We start from the raw sequence: 26,032 nt of genomic DNA on the forward strand, positions 1-26,032 counted from the left end.
ATGATCAGACACGGTTTGTTGGCGGTGTTCACTGTGCATCTGACTGTATTGTTCCCCCTCTGCCAGTTTGCCTCGCTTCCGCAGACAACCAATGATCTAAAAGAACATTACTTTGGGAAAAGGCAAACGCTTGGTAAGCTCGCACCTGTTTGTTGTGATATTGATTACTGTGTGGTGATGGTCGTCGTAACTTGCTTGTGTACTTTTCTTTTAGAAGCCGGGTGACGCAAATTTGTTTGTTTCCATTTGATAAATTCTTTGTATTTTCGTTACGAAAGTCAAATGTGATATGAAATTCAATGCTAGTGAATCCTTTGCAACGTTTCATTAATTTTCAAACTTAAGGTATGTATCTTTAACTAATCTGTATTTCAGTTTCCCGTTAACCGATATCAGTTGGTTTTTTTAAACACGAGGTGATTAAGAATTTATGTTTGTACATAATGTTGTCTTCATATCTCATGAAAAAAATAATATTGAATTACTATTTCGACAAAATACACATGAAAAACAATGTAAAACTTATTCCTACAGCAGAAGGGCTACATATTTGCATATTATATACTAAAAAACTAAGATGGGGATCGTGCATTTTATGTGGTATTGATTGTATTGAAGACTGAGCACACAATTTCATAAACATATCTAACAAAATATTCATGATGCCTTACTTTTTTGTTAAGAATACAAAGAAGAAAAATACATGTGTCGATAATTTCTGTTTGAATTCTGATATTAATTAAGTTAATTTCTAATATTTATGTTACCATTAAGAAAAAAATAAATTATCACTTTATCTCTATTATTCATTAGAAATAATGCTTTCTGTATAAATATTAATATCCTTTTATATTAGATGACGCGTTTGACTTACAAAGTACGCATGCAGTTACCATGAATACATTAACCTTTAGTGAACAGATTGATCATATTGCAATTGTATATCAGAGTGCACCCTTTCGGGATCTTACTTTGCGAAAACTTTAAGCCATGAATACATAATTGATAAGGATATTTAGGTCGTTCTCTTTCAAAACGATGTTAAAAACTACTTGAATAATAACGATACCAACCGCATTGTATCCAACGAGGATGATACAAGTCATTGCATTGATACTTCTATCAAATTATTGCTACTGCTTTTTACAGACGATACTGTCTGAAACACTTAATTTACAGAAACAAATTGATACTAGTAGGGTATATACTACTGATACTTTCTCAAATAGCTGCAACGAATGGAAATTATAGAAACATATCAGTACAACAAAGTCCCTGGCGGTACGAGAAAGGTTTATAAGACGGTATTTATGTTAAACAGAAAAGCCCTTGAAAATGACACAACGTCGAAATAACTTCGAATTACTTTAAGTTAAACATGCTACCTTGTGAACACTAGACAGACATAATGTGAAAAAGGAATGAAAGCTATGCACTATGTGATAGCAATAAGCAGATTTTATCTTTTGTCCATCAGTTGTCAACTTAAATTATTTGATGCATCAGTAGTACCAATCTTACAATTTGGTTAAGAAGTATGGGAATATGAAAATATGTCTATGATCCATACTGCTGTTCAAAGAACAAATCTTAACCTTACAAGTATGCCCTTGTACACGGCTAAAAAGGAAGGAAATCTTTATATAAATCCCATGAAGACCCGGTTTTGAATTGGTCTTCAGCAACACATGCTTACTGCTTAGGCGACTAACGGGATCATGTGGTCAGACTCGCTGACATGGTTGATGCATGTCATCGTATCCCCATTGCGGAGATCGATCCTCATGATGTCAATCACTTGATTTTCTGTCCCAGACTCGATTATTTTAAAGACCGCCGTCATTTTACCTGAAGTATTACTGAGTGAGACATTAAAGAGCAAATACCCAAACTTTATATGTCAGTGTTTACACAAGAGTAATTAGATTCTTGAAAGAATACTCTGTTAAGGCCACAATATATCGTTCAATGTTCATAATTCTTTACTAAAATACACTACCAATGAATCGATGGGTTTTTTATGAACAATTTCTACCTAACTTGCAACACTGATATCTGGGACGAGCACACCTTACCATCTTTAGAAATATCATCTTTAACATCTTTAAATATGACATTTCTACCGGTCTCCATGACCATTTTTTCAGAAATGGCATTGAGATGTAGAGAGGTCATCGAAAGTAAGATTCTATATATTATTCAAAAGCTCATGTAACTTTGAATGTTTTCTATTTACAACATAACTTGAACCTGTTAAAATTCAAAGCTTCTTGTCATCAACTACCAATTGAGAAAGGACGATTGAATATATAGGAATATATAAGAATATTCTTACTTATCTGCATATTTTATCAGAACATTTCTGTATGTGAAACGACCCCTTAATACAATCACATAGAATAAGTGTTTCAAAGAAACATCAAGTTCCTAATGTTTGCAGAATAATTGTAACAAATGTCAAATAGTCGTCATCAATGACAAACATGCGATTCCGCTAACTTTAACAAACTATGCACACAGTATATAGAGGTGCGAGCTTTCATTTCAGCTTTCATCCTGGACCCTTCAGATGATGAAAAGAGAAAAAAAGCTTATCCTTTGTAAATTTTGGGGTATAAAACCTGTGGCTAACAGGGATAAGGCAACAAAAGACATGCATTATATTCTCTCCAGAACCAAACTACCCAGTGTATTTGCTGCTTGTCAGTATAATTTATTTGATGCTATTGTCAGTTTGATGTGGGAGGAAAGCCTGAAGTGATACAGGTTTCAGACGTTTACAACTCTGATGAAACCCACAGCGCGAGAATGGTGCAGACAAACATAATCATAATCGGGGCGAACCTGGATTCGAACCCATAGGTTTACATGTCCCTGAAACTGTGACAATGCCCGTATATATAACGTTACTGACGAGATTAGTTACCAGCTGGACACAGCTTCGGACAGGAATCATCCAAGTAAAATATGATCATCCCAACTACCTTCCAAAGTATCGACAGGATGTTTGTTTGTTAGTTATTCTATAATATTTCAGCTATCTGACGGCGGTCTGTAAATAATCGAATCTGGACCAGACAATCCAGTGATTAACATCATGAGCATCGATCCACGCAAATGGGATACGATACCATGCATTAACCAAGTCAGCGTGCCTGGCAGCCTGATTCTGTTAGTCGCCTCCTACGACATGCATGGTTGCTGAAAACTAATTCTAGCCCGGATCACCCGGGTCGTATCGACAGGAAAATTGGTCAATGTACAAACTGCTCAAAATATTTTAATCCCAAAATGTAAATTTTCTGACACTTTATATCAATGCATACTGTCAAGTAAAACCGTCATCTATCTGTTCATCTCTTTAAGCCCTCAATATACTATTCAGATATCCATCCTTGTGTGTCATAAACGTCTGTTCTGATTAATGAGACTGAGAGCGAACACGATGCCTGCTTCCTAGGGGCCTTCAATGGCAAAAAAATAACGAGGACTATTTTATCAGATATCGACAAAAAACGATCAAATGTCAGGATACAATGTTTAATGTTGTGGCTTAGAGGTACATGGTTTGTAAAAACCCACCAGAGAAGAAATTGTAATTGTAATGTTCATTTCAGAGAATACCAGGTTATTGTTACTTCAGTAAATCCTACTTCAGCGGAGGCACAGGTCATTCTAAAGTTTGTGCAAACCTACTTTAACAGAGGCACAGGTCATTCTTAAGTTTGTGGAAACCTATTTTAGCGGAGGCACAGGTTCTTCTAAAATTTGTGGAAACCTACTTTAGGGGAGGCACAGGTCATTCTTAAGTTTGTGGAAACCTACTTCAGTTGAGATATATGTTATTATAAAGATTGTGGAAACCTACTTCAACTGAGGTACAGGTCATTCTAAAGGTTGTGGAAATCTACTTGAGCTTTAGCGGAGGCACAGGTCATTCTAAAGTTTGTGGAAACCTACTTTAGCGGAGGCACAGGTCATTCTAAAGTTTGTGGAAACCTACTTTAGCGGAGGCACAGGTCATTCTAAAGTTTGTGGAAACCTACTTTATCGGAGGCACAGGTCATTCTAAAGTTTGTGGAAACCTACTTCATTTGGGGTACATGTTATTATAAAGATTGTGGAAACCTACTTTAGCGGAGGCACAGGTCACTCGAAAGTTGGGAATCCCATTTCTGGTGTCCCCCGCCGTGATATTGCTGGAATACTGCTAAAAGCGGCGTAAAACCAAACTCACTCACTCACTCACTCACTCGAAAGTTTGTGGAAACCTACTTCATTTGGGGTACAGATCACTCGAAAGTTTGAGGAAACCTACTTCATTTGGGGTACATGTTATTTTAAAGATTGTGGAAACCTACTTTAGCGGAGGCACAGGTCATTCTAAAGTTTGTGGAAACCTTCTCCAGTTGGGGTACATGTTATTATAAAATTAATGGAAACCCATTTCAGTTGATGTACAGGTCATTCTAAAGTTTGTGGAAACCTACTTCAGTAGAGGCGCATGTTATCATATAGTTTGTGGAAACCTACTTCAGTAGACGCGCATGTTATCATATAGTTTGTGGAAACCTACTTCAGTAGAGGTACATGTTATCATATAGTTTGTGGAAACCCACTTCATTTGAGGCGCATGCTATGATATAGTTTGTGGAAACCCACTTCATTTAAGGCGCATGTTATCATATAGTTTGTGGAAACCCACTTCATTTGAGGCGCATGTTATCATATAGTTTGTGGAAACCCACTTCAGTAGAGGTACATGTTATCATATAGTTTGTGGAAATCTACTTCAGTAGAGGCGCATGTTATCATATAGTTTGTGGAAACCTACTTCAGTAAAGGTACATGTTATCATATAGTTTGTGGAAACCTACTTCATTAGAGGCGCGTGTTATAATATAGTTTGTGGAAACCTACTTCGGTTAAGGTATGTTATTATAAAATGTGTGGAAACCTACTTCAGTAGAAGTGCATGTTATCATAAAGTTTGTGGAAACCATTTTTTGCAAAGATTGATGTTATTATAAAGTTGGGCGAAAGTGCATGTTATCATTTAGTTTGTGATGCAGGTCTCAGACGTTTAACCACTTCGGCGAAACCCACGAGCACGGGTATGGTGCTGACAAACCTAGAAACATAATCAGGGCGAACCGGGATTCGAACCCACAATCATAGGTTTCTGGCATGCCCAAAGGGACGCCACTCTGCACAACGAATCGCGGCCTTAGATGACTGGGTCACGCGTGCCCCCGTACAAGTTATTATAAAGTTTGTGGAAACCTACTTCAGTAAAGGTACAAGTTATTATAAAGTTTGTTGAAACCTACTTCAGTAAAGGTACAAGTTATTATAAAGTTTGTTGAAGCCTACTTCAGTAGAGGTACAAGTTATTATAAAGTTTGTTGAAACCTACTTCAGTAGAGGTACATGTTATTATAAAGTTTGTGGAAACCTACTTCAGTAGAGGGAGATGTTCTTGTTTAGTTTGTGGAAAGCTACTTTGGAGAATATACAGATTATTATAAAGTTTGTGGAAACCTACTTCAGTAGAGGTACATGTTATTATAAAGTTTGTGGAAACCTACTTCAGTAGAGGGAGATGTTCTTGTTTAGTTTGTGGAAAGCTACCTTGGAGAATATACAGATTATTATAAAGTTTGTGGAAACCTACTTCGGCGAAGGTACATGTTATTATAAAGTTTGTGGAAACCTACTTCAGTAGAGGGAGATGTTCTTGTTTAGTTTGTGGAAAGCTTCTTTGGAGAATATACAGATTATTATAAAGTTTGTGTAAACCTACTTCGGCGAAGGGGCATGTTATTATAAAGTAACTGGAAATCTTCTTCGGCGAAGGGACATGTTATTATAAAGTAACTGGAAGTCTTCTTCGGCGAAGGGACATGTTATTATAAAGTAACTGGAAGTCTACTTCGGCGAAGGGACATGTTATTATAAAGTAACTGGAAGTCTACTTCGGCGAAGGGACATGTTATTATAAAGTAACTGGAAGTCTACTTCGGCGAAGGGACATGTTATTATAAAGTAACTGGAAGTCTACTTCGGCGAAGGGACATGTTATTATAAAGTAACTGGAAGTCTACTTCGGCGAAGGGACATGTTATTATAAAGTAACTGGAAGTCTACTTCGGCGAAGGGACATGTTATTATAAAGTAACTGGAAGTCTTCTTCGGCGAAGGGACATGTTATTATAAAGTAACTGGAAGCCCTTGGGTGAAGGGACATGTTATTATAAAGTAACTGGAAGTCTTCTTCGGCGAAGTTAAAGATTATTATAAAGTAAGGAGCCGTTGGTTTGGCAGACCATATTTTATTCCTCTCAGGTTTCCGGGAAGAACTAAAATATTGCTGCATATTAAAATACAATTCACTTATTCACTGTGTCGGGTAGATCACATTTTTTAATTAGTTCAATAGTAAAATGATAATTCTGTTTGATTTGTTGAAAGAGAATAAGTCCATCTTCACTAGTGTACATTGTGAGATCAAAGCATGAATAGCATTGACCAGCTGTCTTCTAATGCGAGGCGGAACTTTACAGGCAATCTTATTCCCGACTAATATTTCTCAGTGCTTTATACTTTAAACTTCGTTTTTCCATGCTGCTGTTGAAAGGGCCAATAGGAAGCTATGAATGAAAAAACCCTATCCAATAATATCCACTTGTACTTCATCAAATCGTCTCTTAACTGATTTTGACATTTGTCATACTCCCAGCATTGTCAATCACTTTTCTGTGATAATCAGCTGATAATACACACTGTCAAACATTTGAAAGGGGAATCGTAATTCTCAAAATACTAAGAAGGTCAAGCTGTTAAAAACAACAACGTGGGATACAAAGAACTGCGTAATAAATGCCAGAAAAGACGAGAGAGGGGGAAAATGAATCATCCTCATCTGTGACATTACAATTAATGGTACAACTGCATCGAAAATACTAAACAATTTTGCTATACTGATAAGTATTTGGTAAAGCAAATTCAAGAACTCACAAAATAGATTTTGAAAATGTTACCTTTATGATAATGTTGTTTCGGGCAGAACACGTGTATGTATTATGTACAGACGTTTTATCTTACAGGACGTCATCGAACGTTCACACCAAGCTATTTCTATTTACTAGCTATAAGGGGCTATTTTGTTAACGTCATGGGGGTTTGTAGACATGTCCTAACTTGAAGTTATAAAATCATTATCTTGTTTAAAAAGGGTTTTGCATTGTGACGTATTCAGGTCATGTGTTACTTTAGATCTTCCAGCCTTTGGGAAACGTTCGATGTCTTCCTTTAAATTCCTACTCTATTCCAAATGTATGTAAACGGTATCCTATTATGTCGGAACAACAGTCAGAAGAAGGATTATTTGTTTCAAGCATTTCATGGGTAATTTATTTTTTTCAATTGAATCCTCCATTCCCCCCAACCCCGAATATCAAATGGTCGATCCCGAACTCCCATTTCGGTGATATTCTTAACTATCTATGTTAATACATATCAGTGGAATGAAATAATTATCTACTACAAATAGATACGAGGGGGAGTAAGCACATAGCAAACCCTGTGTGTGCAACATACACCACACCAGGGCAATAAAGAAACTAAATAGAGGGAAGCATTGATAGCATAATGAGGTTTTTATGAGCATAATAAACTGTCTATGCTGTCTGCCACATTATTGTTTTCATAATAATGTCAACAAGTCCCATAATTGCAGACCATATATAGTTACATTGTCAAGAACCAATCAACACTTACTGCTAAAGACGATTGATCGATGTCCGAAATAAGCCATTGTCAATACATCGATAAGACGTTTATAACTACCAATAGATGCCGCACTACATTATCGATACCATCTATACTATCGATAAACGTCATTTGATGTTAAGATGATGTTCATAGTTATTGCTTCTATTCATTCCTTTTAATCGAAAATCATCTTGCTTTGTGTGCGTGTGTCCATTCATAGTGTGTTCCCATAGATACTTTCTGCACAATCCTGATGCATAGAGGTATCAAGTATCATAATGTCTTACGGGATGTAATTGTAGCTTGAAGTTAAAATGTCTTGGAAAGTTTAAACGTGCGAATGTTAAAAGTGTCTTGAAAATCCTAAAGTAAATGTTAAAAACACGCCAATTAGTGAGTGAGTGAGTGAGTGAGTGAGTTGAGTTTTACGCTGCTTTTAACAATATTCCAGTTATATCGCGGCGTGTCAGCTTAATGTGGGAGGAAAGCCCGAAGTCTCAGACGTTTACCTCTTCCGTGAAACCCACGAGCACGGGTATAGTGCTGACAAACCTAGAAACATAATCGGGGAGAACCGGGATTCGAACCTACAATCATAGGTTTCTGGCGTGTCCAAGGGACGCAACTCTGCACAGCGAATCGCGTCGCCTCAGACGACTGGGCCACCCGTGCCCCCACGCAAATTAGTAGACGCGTTCAAATTGCTGACTACTAGCTATTGTCCTTCTTACACTTGCAAGTTGCAAAGTACGTGAGTAAGGCTGTAATGAGAAAAACTCATTATCATCAAGTAGAGCGTCCGCCCGGAGAGCGGAAGGTCCGGGGTTCGATCCCCGGCCGCGTCATACCAAAAGACGTTAAAAGATGGTACTTGTTGTTACCCTGTCTGGCGCTCGGCATTAAGGGGCTAAAACATGGACTGGTCGGCTCGGAGTCAGTATACTGTGTCTGAGTGGGGTATTCATGTTAAACTGCGGCATGGTATCTCAGTGAGCTAGCACTATAAATCGGCATCAGTCTGGACTAGTACAAGCAGCCACACAAACACACACACGAACATGCACGTCGCTATATAAGTGCAATAATCTTGGACGCGACGTTAAACCCCATTTCACCTCACATTATCATCAAGTCCGTGGTCCAGGATAAGTTTCATCATAAGCTCAATAGCATCAATAATGCTGAGTGAACTACAAAAGACACGTGGACTGGTTAAAGGACTGTTAAGAACTGACCTTGAGTGAGGGCCAAACTTGATGAACGTCGGAGCTTGGCCCTCAATCTATGAAGGTTCATACTCCAAAAGTCAAATCTTATATTTTGGACCTCAAAGGATCTAGATCTATAAGCAATATTTAGTACGTGTGACTTCATGTTTACACTGATAGCCATGCAACAACCAGTTGTATCGCGGAATAAAATAGTTCCTCAAAACGAGAGGTGACATGAACGCATGTATGCTCAACATGTGCTACAGGAACAACTTTTGTAGTTTTTTTCACAAAAAAATGTATTCAAATAATATCCTCATCAGATGAGAAAGGACTGTTAAGAACTACCTCGGTAAGTCAGTCACAATGACGTAAAATGGCCGATGATACACGTGACGGGAGAGATCTCGGTAGTTGTAAATGAACCTGTGGCGGTTACATGTGTTAGTCATCATTGATCAACTGGCCGATCATTGAAAGGTGATTAGGGGGCACGGTTTGGCCCAATCGTCTAAGGCGCTGCGATTCGCTGTGCAGAGTTGCGTCCACTGGGCACGCCAGAAACCTATGATTGTGGGTTCGAATCCCGGTTCTCCCCGATTATGTTTCTAGGTTTGTCAGCACCATACCTGTGCTCGTGGGTTTCACGGAAGTGGTAAACGTCTGAGACCTGCATCACTTCGGGCTTTCCTCCCACATTAAAGCTGACACGCCGCGATATAACTGGAATACTGTTAAAAGCGGCGTTAAACCCAACTCACTCACTCACTGAAAGGTGATTAAAGATGTGTTAAAGATTAGACACTAAGGTAAATTCATAGATTGCTGTAGACTGTCACTGTCAGCCTAGACACGGATAGAGTCGATACTACGATAGTTTGGATGTGCATTTCTTCGTTTTGTTCACTGTAGTTTCGCGAGGATCATGCAGTCAAACTCACTGCCGTTGCTCAATGAGTACAAAATCGCTGAGTTTAAGATTAAAGGTTCTAAATGATCAGACAGAACGCTTTTGTATGTATTCGTTCAAGGGAATTCTCAGGGGTTTCCCCAGGAATGTGGAGGTAGTCCGTCAGTGTTTACGTCATTTCAAGAAGACAGCCTCGTGAAAAACGTATGAACGCCAATTTCGCGGTCATGTGATCGACCACTTGTCCAATGGTGTAAACTTCAAATTATATAATTATTATCACATGAACACACCTGATAACTCCAATAATGATGTGTGAAGGTTAGCCACATTTCATTAACAAGCGGACCGCCTCCGTGGTTTAGTGGAGAGCGGAAGGTCCGGGGCTCGATACCTGGCCGCGTTAATTAACCCTTTGTTAATACTGACCTAGCGGGGACCTCATTATCGGCCATTAATGCATTTTTGCAAAATAATGTTGGTTCGCCCTGTTGAATCCAGCGTCTCCAAACGTGTTGATGAGAACTTGTATGCATAAATTAACAAATAACACGCCATATAGAAAAAATCATAACACATTTTATGTTATATTCTGCATAATGTTTTTAATTATTAATCATTTGGGGGGAATAAATATTTAAAGGAGTTTATGTTATATTTTTTTAATAAAAGATCACAAACTGAGGCATGTGATACATGTTCAATGACACGTAATTGTATGCCTATATACTATTCGTTACTAGTTTCACCGGTGCCTCAAACGGTGTGCTGCTTTCTTCCCACAATGGGGGCGGTCGGGTAGCCTGGTGATTAAAGCGTTCGCTCGTCACGCCGAAGACCCGGGTTCGATTCCCAACATGGGTACAATGTGTGAAGCCCATTTCTGGTGTCCCCCGCCGTGATATTGCTGGAATATTGCTAAAAGCGGCGTAAAACCATACTCACTCACTCTTCCCACAATGCCTCTCTGCGTGAAGAACTTTCTCATCAGCCAATCAACGTTGAGGCATTGCTGAAAGAATCATTCAGATAAACACATCTGACTCTAAAATCTCCAAAGACGAATATATTCGGGGAGTTCCGAATGTAAAAGAATATAGCAGCGCCATTATAGATATGTTGTAGTGGGTAGTTTGTAGATCATATCGTTTCCGAGTTCCATAAACATCTACACCCAAAAGATCTACTACTTTTTGTGTCTTTTTGCAGTTGTTAAGACCAAAGTTTCCAAAACGACGTAGTAAACAAATGAAGCCAAATTGTTTTAGAAAGCTGACATTTGATTGGCTCATGAACCCACGCGTTCAACCCCATGGTTCAACTGACGCGGCCTTCAAGCATTAAGGTGTTGTATTTGAGTAAAATCTGATCTTTTGAAAGAACTTAGTTCATGAACTAACAACTAGTTAAAGACCACAACGATATTAATACCACGCCGCGGGCGTATTTGTCTAAGGCCCCATAGATACATTGTGTCCCTTGGTTGCGCCAGGATCCGCTGATAGTTGATACGATTACCAGATATGATCTATGTTTTGTTTCACTGTACCCGTTGTTATTAGTTTCACCCAATGGCAAGTGTAACGTCAGTCCCCCTTCCTAATTCATCCGACACCTGGAATAGTGTTCAAAGTGGAGTGAAATTCAACTCACTCCCTCACAAACTTGAATAACTAGCCGGAACATGTAGGTGGTAATATTTCAATCCCAGATGTTGCCTGCGTATTGAACATGTCGGGCTTGTCAATTGACATGAAACAGTTGGGACCGACAACCGATTATTCCAGTGTAGAGACAAACGACTTGATCGCCCAATGCGTGCTGGGCGATATCCATTGAATTACTCTGACACACGTGTCCCTCAGCTAGGGGATCTCCACCCCCATCGAGACGTGGGTCTAGCTTGGAGTGTTGGATCAATGCGTGGTTGATGATGCAGTCGCACCAATATCTTAGACAATGACGATATTTGTCAAGATGTATGTTTACTGCAGTCGAATAGGTTTAATCCTATATTCGAAAAAGGGAAGCTGTCACGTTTCTTTTGAGTAACTTGCATTTTCTTCACTTACCTCTACAATAATAGGGGCAGTCGGGTAGCCTAGTGGTTAAAACGTTCGCTCGTCACGCCGAAGACCCAGTTTCGATTCCCGACATGGGTACAATGTGTAAAGCCCATTTCTGGTGTCCCCCGCCGTGATATTGCTGGAATATTGCTAAAAGCGGCGTAAAACCATACCCACTCACTCACTCTATAATAATACGTTGCGGTGGTCCATATATTTGTGGAAATACATGTTTGTTTGTTTGTTACTTGTGTTGTTTAATGCCGCACTCAGCAATATTCCAGCTGTATGACGGCCATCTGTAAATAATCGAGCCTGGACCAGACAATCCAGTGATTGACATCATGAGCATCGATCCACCTAATTGGGAAACGATGCCATGCATCAACCAAGTCAGCGAGCCTGACCACCCGATCCCGTTAGTCTGCTGAAGACCTCATCTTCCCCGGATCTTCACGGGTCGGAAACACATGTATGAATATCTGTTGTCGTGGGTCAATGTTTCCAAATCGCACTGAAGGATTTCGTATGGAGACTGGGTATTGTATCAGCTACTGCTGCAAAACCAGATATTATATCAATTAAAACTTTCAGTTAATATTAAAAGAAGACTCATCTCGGAACAATGTATATTTTGTGACATGTACATTCTTATTTCAACTGTGTGAAGCATGATTGTTTCCAAGCATTTCCTGGTGCAATTTATTTGAATATAACATAGAATATCAAGTGCTTTCGTCAACACTCGTCCCTTTCCGTAACCTGCAAGAAGACTCCTCCCCCTATCGATGAATGTTTTGTGCGAAAATACGACAAACCAATCAGAATGCGCGTATGATTTCAAGTTCTTCGTCAAATAATTCCTCAGAAATATTTTTTGATTTTACAGATGTCTTACATCTGAAAATGTACCAAAGACACAATTAAATGTGTTCAATCACACTGTATAATTCCGCTTGTCCCGATGTGCTTTAAATTGCATCTGAAATATATATATAATATATGGGGAAATGTGAGTGAACCATTACGCAACGAGTTGACAGTTGTTTTAGGTATGCCCGTTTGCGCTAAGACGGAATCCGGTCGCAAAAATGGTCACGAGCGGGGCACGAGTCGCTATTCGGCTTGTCCCGGAATAACACGAGTTGGTCACGAATGCATCAAGTGGTCGGCCCCTAAGATGAAAGCCGATCCACGTAGGCACCTTGTGCAGTATTGTTGAAAAGGTTGAAAGAATATTCTACAAATATTTCAGGTGCCATCTAAATGAGTAAACTATAAATATGGAATTAAATCATTTCTAAAACATCTAGAAGTATCTAGAAGAAAACAAATCTGAAGGCAATATTTGTGGGGAAAAACGTAGAAACCTACTTATATTCCGGAAACTACCGAGAGTTAATGAGCAGAGTTGTCATCACGTGACTGACATCATAGTGGACGTGCACACGATCACTGTTTTTGTATCTGTCTGGTAGATTACAAGCGTTCGCCATGGCATCACCTGACAATGCCATCGATGAAAACGTTGATTTTTTCGCTCAGTGACCTAACACATGTTCGTCCATATCGATATGAGCCAGAGGTTAGTCAAAATAGTCTTGACAGCAGCGAGGAAAGTGAAGACGATCAGTCTGATGTCAACACGAAAAGACTAGGGAACACAATCTGGTGTTAAACGCTATCCTGACTCTTCTAAATAAAATGGGGGGCACGGGTGGCCCAGTCGTCTAAGGCGCCGCGATTCGCTATGCAGAGTTGCGTCCCTTGCGCACGCCAGAAACCTATGATCGTGGGTTCTAATCCCGGTTCGCCCCAATTATGTTTCTAGGTTTGTCAGCACCATACCTGTGCTCGTGGGTTTCACGGAAGGGGTAAACGTCTGAGACCTGCATCACTTCGGGCTTTCCTCCCACATTAAGCTGACACGCCGCGATATAACTGGAATATTGTTAAAAGCGGCGTAAAACTCAACTCACTCACTCACTCTAAATTAAATGGATGTGTATCAATAAAAAATAATTTGCGAGACACAGATCGTTATGCAGAATGTGCTAGGTGTAGACATACGCTTAGCATTGTCAAAACATTGTGAATTGTGTTGTCAATAAACCAAACAATTAGCATGGGGCTATTATTAGTTATGATGTCTTTAGTTGCCGTATACGGTGTCATATTAGGTAAGCAGAAACATATTGGGCGAGGCGTCAGCGTTTACACTTTCTGGTATCCATATCACCAATTTTGCCCTTTGCCTTTTATCAGAGACTTCCTCATCGGTGCTACATACAAAGCGTCCGACAGCCATTGCCGATGTCATAGGGAGACCACTCTTCAAATCTTAGAGGCCAAACCTTGTTGAATATTTTAACTGTAATCTTTATCAATAAAGTCACGAATGTGATCTTGAAACAGATTAATGTCCTTACATATCACAATTAATGATAGTAAAACACAAAACAGTGTCAAATAACGAATTTCGGTACCAGTATTTCCATGTGAAATCCATATGGGTGTTGGAAAATCCAAGATGGCTGTTACTGACGGTATACCGTCTCATATCAGGTCAGTGTCAACCATCTTGGATTTTTACTGACGGTATACGGGCTCATGTTGGGTCAGTAGTTCTGCTCTCTGATTGATCAATCTCACATTGAGGCATAATAACGAACCTAAATGTGCGACTAGCGGGATCGGGTGGTCAGGCTCGCTGACTTGTTTGATGCATCGATCCCAGTTGTGTTGATTGATGCTCATGATATCTATCACTGGATTGTCTAGTCCAGACTCGATTATGTTACAGACCGCCGTCATATAGCTGGAATATTGCTGAGTGCAGCGTTAAACAACAAACCAACAAACCAAACTATCCAAATGAATGTCTAGTGACAGTTCATACAGTTAACACATCGGTTTTTCGATTCATACCACAATAAACCGAAAACAATACACAGTCAATCCTTAAATATACATAAAACTGACACACAAATACTTTTTTTCACATTGACATTTATCGTAAAATCATTCCTGAGGCAAATACATGTACTTGATATTTTTTCTTCATTTTTCATGTCTAACTTGTCATGTCTTTTCTCCTTGCTAAATCGGCCTTTTCGCTTGGAAATTTCAAGAAATTACACTTGGTGCTTTTGAGTGATGAACTAGTACGCCCCACGCCCACACAATTCCGCATACACCGCGAATAACGGAAAATCACTTCATTGTCATGTAGATGAATGGACTGTAAACGACAACAAAATGGCAAACGCCTCTCCACTATGACGTCACAGGTACACTTTCAATTTGCATACGCGCTGGTTGTGGCATCAGGGCAGTTGTTTGTTGTTTTTTAGATAACTATGAAATCACATAGGACTCCTTTTTGGTGTTAATGTGTACTATTTAAGACTCTTTGACATGTTTAAAAAGGTGTTTTCAAAAGATCTCCTTTAAGACTTCCATTCCAAACTCCGTCGTACTTGCTTTCACGGAGACATTATGATCACGTCATGTGGCCTGTGTCCGGGGTTTATCGATATACTGTTTCTATATTTCTCCACTCAGCTCTAATGTCACGTTTTATTGTATATAACTTTGCTTATTTCAGGAAAGTACCTCATACATTCTTATTATTCACGTGAGTATTTCACTAGTGATATCACCATAAGCAGAGGTAGTAGTTGCACTAGTAGTATCACTAGCAACAGCAGAGGTATTAGTTGCATTAATACAATCACAAGCAGCAGAAGTGGCAGTTGCATTAATAGTATCACTGGCAACAGCAGTAGTAGTTGCACTAAAAGCATCACCAGTACGTTGCACGAATAGTATCACCAGCAACAGCAGTAGTAGTTGCACTAATAGCATCACCAGTACGTTGCACGAATAGTATCACCAGCAACAGCAGTAGTAGTTGCACTAATAGCATCACCAGTACGTTGCACGAATAGTATCACCAGCAACAGCAGTAGTAGTTGCACTAATGGTATCACCAGTAAGTTGCACTAGTAGAATCACTAGAAACAGCAGTAAGTTGCACTAGTAGTATCACCAGCAAGAGCAGAGGTAGTAGTTGCACTTATACTATAATCAGCAAGAGCAGTAATAGTGACACTAGTAACCAGCAAAGCAGGAGGGGAACAAGTAGTAGTAGCACAAGAAGTATCACCAGCCAAAATAAAAGAAGTGGCACAAGAAGTATCACCAGCCAAAGTGAAAGTAGTGGCACAAGAAGTATCACCAGCCAAAGTGAAAGTAGTGGCACAAGAAGTATCGCCAGCCAAAGTGAAAGTAGTGGCACAAGAAGTATCGCCAGCCAAAGTGAAAGTAGTGGCACAAGAAGTATCGCCAGCCAAAGTGAAAGTAGTGGAACAAGAAGTATCACCAGCCAAAGTGAAAGTAGTGGCACAAGAAGTATCGCCAGCCAAAGTAAAAGTAGTGGCACAAGAAGTATCACCAGCCAAAATAAAAGTAGTGGCACAAGAAGTATCACCAGCCAAAGTGAAAGTAGTGGCACCAGAAGTATCACCAGCACTAGCAGTAGCGGCACAAGAAGTATCGCCAGCCAAAGTAAAAGTAGTGGCACAAGAAGTATCACCAGGACTAGCAGTAATGGTACAAGAAGTATCACCAGCCAAAATAAAAGCAGTGGCACAAGAAGTATCACCAGCCAAAGTAAAAGTAGTGGCACAAGAGGTATCACCAGCGCTAGCAGTAGTGGCACAAGAAGTATCGGGAGCCAAAATAAAAGTAGTGGCACAAGAAGTATCGGCAGCCAAAGTAAAAGTAGTGGCACAAGAAGTATCACCAGCCAAAATAAAAGTAGTGGCACAAGAAGTATCACCAGCACTAGCAGTAGCGGCACAAGAAGTGTCGCCAGCCAAAGTAAAAGTAGTGGCACAAGAAGTATCACCAGCCAAAGTAAAAGTAGATGCACAAGAAGTATCACCAACACTAGCAATAGCAGTAACACGTTTATCATTTCCAGCAATAGCAATAACAGTGACACAAGAAGTACAACCGGAAACAGCAACAGTAGTGGCACTAGAATTTTCACCAGCAACAACATAAAAAACACATAAGAAATAACTGAAACATGTTATAACTGCAGTCAGTGCAGAATCGCCACTGATGCCACTCAGTGTGTGCGTATCAGTACAGTCGGGCCCATGGGTCTTGAACCTAGCTGGACCGCCTTGTGACTTCCAGAAGAACGTCCAGAACATGAACCTCCAGAGAGAAGAAGTAACATTATTATGGATATATAGCAACACGATTGCGGAATTACTAACACAACATGTGTTTTGCGATGGCACATTCAACAGTATTCCGCAGACAATCATCAATAACAAGTCTGAGAAATTATGTACTGTGTACTCTGAGGGATAACAATTAAGACTGCCCACTAAAGATTGTTCTTCTCCACGACACAGGACAGAAGACAAAACATGATCCGTTCACATACTTGACCCAAACTGGCCCGCTGTGTCACATGCTGTGATTCACGTGACCATATACTGTTTACATCTCTCGGTACATGTATTACATGTACGACAGACAATTCAACATGTACATGTACCTTATTAGCAGCAGCCAGTAGTGGTCATCAACAACATCATTACCAATTTTCACCGTTTGTACGATGCCGCCTGGTTTTGAGCATCATTCGGGCATGATTTGAGCTTTAATAGTGCTAAAACACGTAATATCCACTGTATTGACTGACTACAGAGTGCATTGTGGACTGCATTGATGGAGTTGGATGCTAATTACTTTGTAAACATAATCCCCTCAGAGCTCGACACTCTTCTGCCAACGATGCTAGAGTGCCTTGATGCTACTGATGTAGAAAGCTTGCTGTTACTGGTGCAAAAGGTCATCATTTGCAAAACATTTTCTTCAAGTTTGAGATGTGGTGGAAATTAAAAGCCACAATCTAGGATTGCAGCCGTGGCGAGAACTGACTTGTGCACAGGTGCATTGTCCTGGTGGAACAGCACACCTTGAAAGAGGTTTCCACAACATCTAGCTTTGATGTTTTTACTGATTAGCGTGAATCCCAGAAAATCGAAGCCATCATTTTGCCTGTTAATGAAACAGACTTTGTTTTTTCACCCGATGAAGCAACATGGGGATTATGAGCTGTCCATGTACCCCATTCCCTCCGTACACATTAGAGTAGTTGGATGAAAAGAAACAACATATTTTTGTTGGAAATTTTGTAACCTTTTCTATTATCACTATAGAAATTTCTACTGAAAGCAGAGCCCACTGATACAATTCACATTATATCGTAAACATGTGTTTATGAATCACTATCACATAGGGATAACACCAGGTGATCTCGAAAAGGCGAGTGTGTACCGCCCCACCGGTGACACCCGTCAAAAACACATGCAAAGGCAAGTCAAGTATTAAGCTGAACAAACACCGGAACATATGGCATCAGCCAAAAATCATTTTTGTAACTGATGCGTCAAATTTGGAAATGTTTACTGTTAACCGTTTTGAAAGCTTTACTACGGCTTTGAATGTTGTTACCAAGATCAAATAACGTTAAAGCAATACGCGCTTTGAAATCTTCTTACAATCAGTATGCTCGATTGCATCTCAAAAGTTGTTTACTGTATGCACCAAAGGTTGGAGCTGCTGTAATATTGCTCGACGTAAAGGGAAAGGTGACTGTTGCAAATTTGAAGTCCCTCTGAATCTCTGGCGCATAAGCCAAGGCCATCACTACTGTGTGTAATGATTATGTCATCTCTAATTGTTTCACACAGTTACCGCGCTACTTGATCACACTAAAGTGGATATAAAAGGCTGCGACGTGGAACAGTTGAAAGCCACTGTTGAGGGTTTATCGTGAATGTAGTCTAAGTAGCCATGAAGCACGGACGATATCCATCTAGACCTTCAGGTAAAGTAGTCAAAGTAGCCATGAAGCACGGACGATATCCCTCTAGACCTTCAGGTAAAGAAGTCTAAGTAGCCATGATGCACGGACAATATCCATCTAGACCTTCGGTTAAAGTAGTCTAAGTAGCCATGAAGCACGGATGATATCCATCTAGACCTGCAGCTAAAGTTGTATAAGTAGCCATTAAGGACGGACAATATTCATCTAGACCTTCAGCTCAAGTTGTCCAAGTAGCCATGAAACACGGACAATATCCATCTAGACCTTCAGGTGAAGTTGTCTAAGTAACCATGAAACACGGACAATATCCATCTAGACCTTCAGGTAAAGAAGTCTAAGTAGCCGTGAAGCACGGACAATATCCATCTAGACCTTCAGGTGAAGTTGTCTAAGTAGCCATGAAACACGGACAATATCCATCTAGACCTTCAGGTGAAGTAGTCTAAGTAGCCATGAAACACGGGCAATATCCATCTAGACCTTCAGGTGAAGTTGTCTAAGTAGCCATGAAACACGGACAATATCCATCTAGACCTTCAGGTGAAGTTGTCTAAGTAGCCATGAAACACGGACAATATCCATCTAGACCTTCAGGTGAAGTTGTCTAAGTAGCCATGAAACACGGACAATATCCATCTAGACCTTCAGGTAAAGTAGTCTAAGTAGCCATGAAACACGGACAATATCCATCTAGACCTTCAGGTGAAGTAGTATAAGTAGCCATGAAACACGGACAATATCCATCTAGACCTTCAGGTGAAGTAGTCTAAGTAGCCATGAAACACGGACAATATCCATCTAGACCTTCAGGTGAAGTTGTCTAAGTAGCCATGAAACACGGACAATATCCAGCTAGACCTTCAGGTGAAGTAGTCTAAGTAGCCATGAAACACGGACAATATCCATCTAGACCTTCAGGTGAAGTTGTCTAAGTAGCCATGAAACACGGACAATATTCATCTGGACTTTGAGGTTAAACATTTCAATCAGTCGTAAAGCTTGGCCATTTTTTATCCACCACTTCATGGCCAATATTTAATGCAGTTGTAAACCTACGGACATTATTCATCTCGAACTTAAAGTCATATATTTTAAAAATAGTATTACAGTCTTGCATAATGATGGATTTCAAGATTTGTCGAGACAGCATTGAAGACATGCTGTAAATACTACGACTATTCAAGTCCGAGCGAAGATATGTTACTTGTCTGGTTAAGCATTCATATATCTTTAAATCGGAAAAAAGTCACTCGTGACTCATGACCATATGAAACCACTATATCAGTGAAAGAAAGACAATTACCGACATGTGATATTCTGGTGGGAGAAGTCTGGCTTTCTTTTATACAAAAAATACACGTGACTCAAAAAGTTCCCAGTGACAATTTTTTGTGTGTTTCTAACAAAAAATCCGATCTCGCATCTATACTTCAATAGACATGGAACAAAGTTGTCCTTCAATTGTGATGAATGAAACGAATGAGCATGACTGGTCTGTACAGAACATCTGACGAAAGACGGTTTCAGTTGATAACAGACATATGTCATTATTGCGAGGAGATAATATAGCGATCTAAATGAAATCAACTTGAAGAAAAAATTGAAACATGTAGATGAATTCGCGCCGTGTCAAGTCTTTTTATATGTTCTTCTGTACACCTCTGTACACTTCACACCTCTGTACACTTCACACCTCTGTACACTTCACACCTCTGTACACACACACACACACACACACACACACACACACACACACACACACACACACACACACGCACGCACGCGCGCGCACGCACGCACGCACGCACGCACGCACGCACACAAAATATGTGACGTGGGGTGTTCATTTCCGGGAGCATTCGTACTGCAAAAGGATCAGTAAGCAACACTATTAAGTCACCGCCGCCACAAAGCCTTTCGGGAAAATTATAATTGATAAACACATGAAGACTCCGAGCCTGGTAAGGTGTTGTGGTGGTTTATGTTACGAAGCCAGGTAAGTATGATTAACGAAAGCGCGTAGTATTAATTCAATGACATTTATTAAACACACTGTTTGTTCATATAACTTTGCTTATTCTTTCACAACGTTTTCATAACAATAGTATTTACATTTTTCTGAAATATAGTATATGCACAGGAACCAAATGCAGCGGCGTTAAACCAAACTCACTCACTCGTTATTGTCATAAGCTCCTTGGATTCTTTAAACATCACGGAGGGTGTTTCTAAAAAGGACTCAGAACCTGTGATACATTTCTACTTCAAAACACTTACACCGTTATTATTATTTAGATCTATAGAATCGGATTTAGTTCATATATTTACTTATATACCTTATACTTACCTATCTATTGATACTAAGAATACTGACTGCAATTCTTGTATATTCATAAGAACCCGGATGGTGGCCATGTTCTTATTTTGTCATATTGAAATTAACTCTCGCTTTCTTTCAGTCTGACTTAACATCCACAACATCCACTTTCTGAAGATATTTACATTTCTAATTAGGACCCGTGAAGATCCGGGGTAGAATAGGTCTTCAACAACCCATGCTTGCCAAAAAAGGCGACTACGCTTGTAGAAAGAGGCGACTAACGGGATCGGTTGGTCAGGCTCGCTTACTTGGTTGATCGTATCCCGATACTCATTGTGACAATCACTGGATTGTCTGCTCCAGATGCGATTATTTACAGACCGCGGTCATATAGCTGGAATATTGCTGTGTGCGGCGTTAAACAACAAACAAAACTATGGTTGTGTCTACACCGCTTTTACAAGCTGGAAAGGGAAAGGAAGTGTAAGGTGTGACTTGACAGGTCACGGGTCTTGAGGTCTTCTCATGTGGTTTGGTTATCCATAGTTAGAAAGCTAGTCAATCTGTAAGGTCATATAGTCCATATCATCATAATTCTAATTATATCTATCAATAATTTTAAATGATCACAATTACTGTAGCCTCGAGTAGCCTCGCCTCCAGTAGTGAGTTCAAACACAGGCACCTTTTGATGAATCTGATTTCATCTTCCATCTTCTATCCATACGTATGATGTGTGTCACCATTGACTCACCAATATAGTCATCCGTAGACATACTTTGATCGTTGCTATCTTTGATATTTAGATAGTATATGTGTCTAAGGTATCATTTGCTTTAGGCGGGAGAGATAGGGTTTGTTTGGTGCGTAATTTAAACTACAACAGATACCGATGATAACGTGTTTGAAAAACAGGAGATGAAAGGCTTTAAGTGCTTTGACGTCAGATTATAAAACATTTATCTAAGTACGTAAATGAATAATGCCTTAACCTTTTAACAAAAGGTGACACACACATTTAATCAGTTTTATGAAGCTTGCACGTATTTGTGTTGTATTGAGTTGTTCCTTTCGAATGTTAGGCGAATTCCTTCATCAGATGTTAATCTGTATTTTGAACACGAGGCTGTGGTTTATATGTTTGTGTTTACGGGCAGGGGGCAGTTTAGGCATTGTTTGTCTCTTTCTCGATCTGCGAACGCTCTGCAAAAAACTGTGGTCGACAAGATCATGAATGCGGCTATGACAACACTGATTTTAGAATAATATGTCTCTGTTCTCAGCCTGTGAACGCTCTGCCAATGGTCTGCGCAAGTATCGCTGCCCGACTCTGGACCAGTTTGGCAACATCCGATGTATCGATGACAACAGTCTCTGCAATCACGTGCCAGATTGCCCTGAAGGGGAGGACGAACAACCTAGCCTGTGTCTCTTCTACAAAGTTGTAAGTCTTCTTGAAGACATTGGGGACTAACTTGTGATACTGCCAGGTCCAATGTCCCCCGCCAGTGGAGCGTCATTGTTTCCAGCTCCAGTATTGTGCTGCGTATCTGTCGATCGATACTATTTCTTTAATAATTTCCCTTAGACATGCAAGCATACTCAGATCGTGGGTTCAAGATACTCTCTAATAATGATCCCACTCAACCACGTTAATTGCAACGGGTCGCCCAGTTGTCTAGAATGGAGTCGCTTATTCGTCCCTGATTAATAGTCATGCGTTCGACTCCAAGATTCTCCCTGATTATGCTTGTTGGTTTGTAAGTACCATGCCGATGAAGTTGGTATCTCCGAAGTGGGAGTGAGTGAGTATGGTTTTACGCCGCTTTTAGCAATATTCCAGCAATATCACGGCGGGGGACACCAGAAATGGGCTTCACACATTGTACCCATGTCGGGAATCGAACCCGGGTCTTCGTCGTGACGAGCGAACGCTTTAACCACTAGGCTACCCGACCGCCCCTCACCGAAGTGGAAAACTGCATCACTTTTCCTATCCGGTAAAGCTAACACGCCGTGATATAACTAAAATACTGTTCAAAGCGGCGTCAGAATCTAAAACAAAATCATTTTTAGCCAGAACTAGCAGAATATTTGGGTGATTGCTTGGTTAGGTCATACGAATATTGTTCCATATTCCCTTGAAAGTGAAACATCTTTTCTGACATTTCAAGTTAAGATATACACAAGTACACAAGCGCTCTTGTTCCTTCGTAACAATATAACATTTCTCAGTATACTCATTAAAACGTTTGTTGTCCCATCATTTTAAAGGACCGCCTCCGTTGTCTAGTGGTAGAGCGGAAGGTCCGGGGTTTGATCCCCGGCCGCGTCATACCAAAAGACGATAAAAGATGGTACTTGTTGTTACCCTGTCTGGCGCTCGGCATTAAGGGGCTAAACAATGACTGGTCGGCTCGGAGTCAGTATACTGTGTCTGAGTGGGGTATTCATGTTTAACTGCGGCATGGTATCTCAGTGAGCTAGCACTATAAATCGGCATCAGTCTGGACTAGTACAAGCAGCCACACACACACACACGTGCATGCACGTCGCTATATAAGTGCAATAATCTTGGACGCGACGTTAAACCCCATTTCACCTCACCCACCACCATCATTGTAAACGTTCCTCCCACGTGAAGCTGACTCGCTGGTTAATGATGATGTCATGATATCATGTTGCATTAATATTAACTCACTCAAATCGCTACGACATCATTTTGCCTTTTTACAATTATGATCTTTCGTAAATGCTTCATATATGTGACCCGTGAAGATCCGGGGTAGAATAGGATCTTCAGCATACCATACTTGCCGTAAAAGGCGACTAACGGGACCGGGTGGTCAGGCCCGATGGCTTGGTTGATACATGTCATCGATCCCAATTGCGTGGATCGATGCTCATGATATCAATCACTGGATTGTCTGGTCAAGATTCGATTATTTTACAGATCGCTGTCATATAGCTTGAATACTGCTGAGTGTGGCGTTAAACAACAAACAAACAAATAAACTTCATATATGTTTGATATAAACTACGTTCCGTTATCACCAGTGAATACATGCACCGATTTGAATGAGACACTTTTTTGAATATGCATGAAACGTCAACACCAGAGAACAACCAGTCTCGATTATCCGACGAAACAGATTCCACTGGGTTTAAAAGGCAACGCCGCGGTGAAACCTATATGAATGGACCCCTGAAACCAGGTCATGACACCAAGCACTCGCGAAACAGTGAATCAAGACACGGCTTGGTCCGCAACAGGGCAACTAGCGAGTACTCAGATCAATGATCTGCATGGCACAAATGGCAGTGGTTCTTGTGCATTCCACAATTGTGATTCAATTGCAAAGTTGCTTGACAACGGTATAAGGATCTATACCGAAACGTCGCCTTTACAGTAAATAAAGAAACTGTTATCCATAAAACTATCTCTACTTTGCATGTATGTAGTAGGGCTCATAGACTACAATGAGGTGTAAACGGCTTCATTTAATTATCTCAAAGCGGTCGTATGTATTCACGAGTGATGGACGAACGGGTGTATACAATATAAAACGACAACGCCAGATAATTGCCATACAAAATCCTGTGTTTAGGTATTGACATTGGAGTGTTTCCATGTTTCAGATTGACCGCGACCTGAAGGCATTGTTTGACTTCATCGTTGAAAGGTTTGAAACACATCTTCACCGTCGTCATTGACAACGCTCTTGCTGTTCCAGGAATGGATGGAGCTGACCTCTCGCCCTCTTCTGCCTTTATACAATAGACCGCCCCACTGGTCTTGCAAGACTTTGTGAATATGAGAACTTTGCACATTGATCTTTCAGTGAACACCTTACACCATTCAAAAATGTATTTTGTGAAGTAGTTGTTTTTATTATTTTAATATTCTAATTTTATATTTCGTTGTTTTATGAAGCCTTCTAATCACTATGACATTTTTAGACCAATTGTTAAGACATTGCTCCTCGACCGGTCGTCATAATACAGTCAACTCCGGCTATAACTAAGTTGGATATTACGAACATTTGGATATTACGAACAGTCGGATATGACGAATAGTCGGATCTAACAAATAGTCGGTTATGACGAATGGTCTGTAAGGACGAAAATAGTCGGATCTAACGAAAACAAAAGAACACACGGTCTAAAAAACGGATATTGTGAATAGTCGGGTCTAACGAACACATTCCGAACTCTCCGTTAATGGGGATAAACGTAACCGTTCACATGGATAAACAAATTCGGATATAACGAAGTCATTAGAAAGGTTCTAATGAGTTCGTTATATCAAGGGTTGGCAGTAGTTACAATCACGCTTGATGTCACTCTGGCTGTTGGAGATAGCTGTAAACTCATTCTTCAGTTCAGAGGAAATAAAAGGTAGCCATGAAACCTTCATTCCATGGCTTCATTCCATTACCCCTACAACGTTGCTTACGTTATCGTCCTATATTAAGCGTTATTTAGTTGTATAACTGGTAGTATTTACACTGGTGTCTTGTACATACAGGGCATTCCGTTGTGACATTTTAGGTCATGTGTTACTTAAGGCCCTCCAGCCTTTGAGTGTTGTTTGATGGCTTCCTCTTAACATCAACATCACTGATACATTTGTTTTATGATGGTAGAGGGATAATCTGAATTTAGACTTATCTTTACATATTTATTGAATACCAGATAATATATGCAGTTGCCGTTTTTGCAGTCATCTGTTTGACATGCAGTCAGGGGTGCACGGGTGGCCCAGTCGTCTTAGGCGCTGCAATTCGCTGTGCACATTTGCGGTCCTTGTGCACGCCAGACACCTATGATCGTGGG

At 40.1% G+C, this 26,032-nt stretch overlaps 1 protein-coding gene across 1 annotated transcript; it reads left to right on the forward strand.

Annotated features, from left to right (window-relative positions):
- Positions 1–24,910, forward strand: LOC139474550 (uncharacterized). Its single transcript, XM_071257611.1, has 4 exons — positions 1–133; positions 15,568–15,597; positions 22,480–22,640; positions 24,836–24,910. The coding sequence occupies exons 1-4, from the start codon at positions 1–3 to the stop codon at positions 24,908–24,910; spliced, it is 399 nt and encodes a 132-aa protein (XP_071113712.1).
- The last annotated feature ends 1,122 nt before the right edge of the window (positions 24,911–26,032 follow it).

Source organism: Haliotis cracherodii, unplaced genomic scaffold (assembly GCF_022045235.1).
Source record: "Haliotis cracherodii isolate W230 unplaced genomic scaffold, xgHalCrac1.p SCAF_3, whole genome shotgun sequence".
NCBI classification, from domain to species: Eukaryota; Metazoa; Mollusca; class Gastropoda; order Lepetellida; family Haliotidae; genus Haliotis; species Haliotis cracherodii.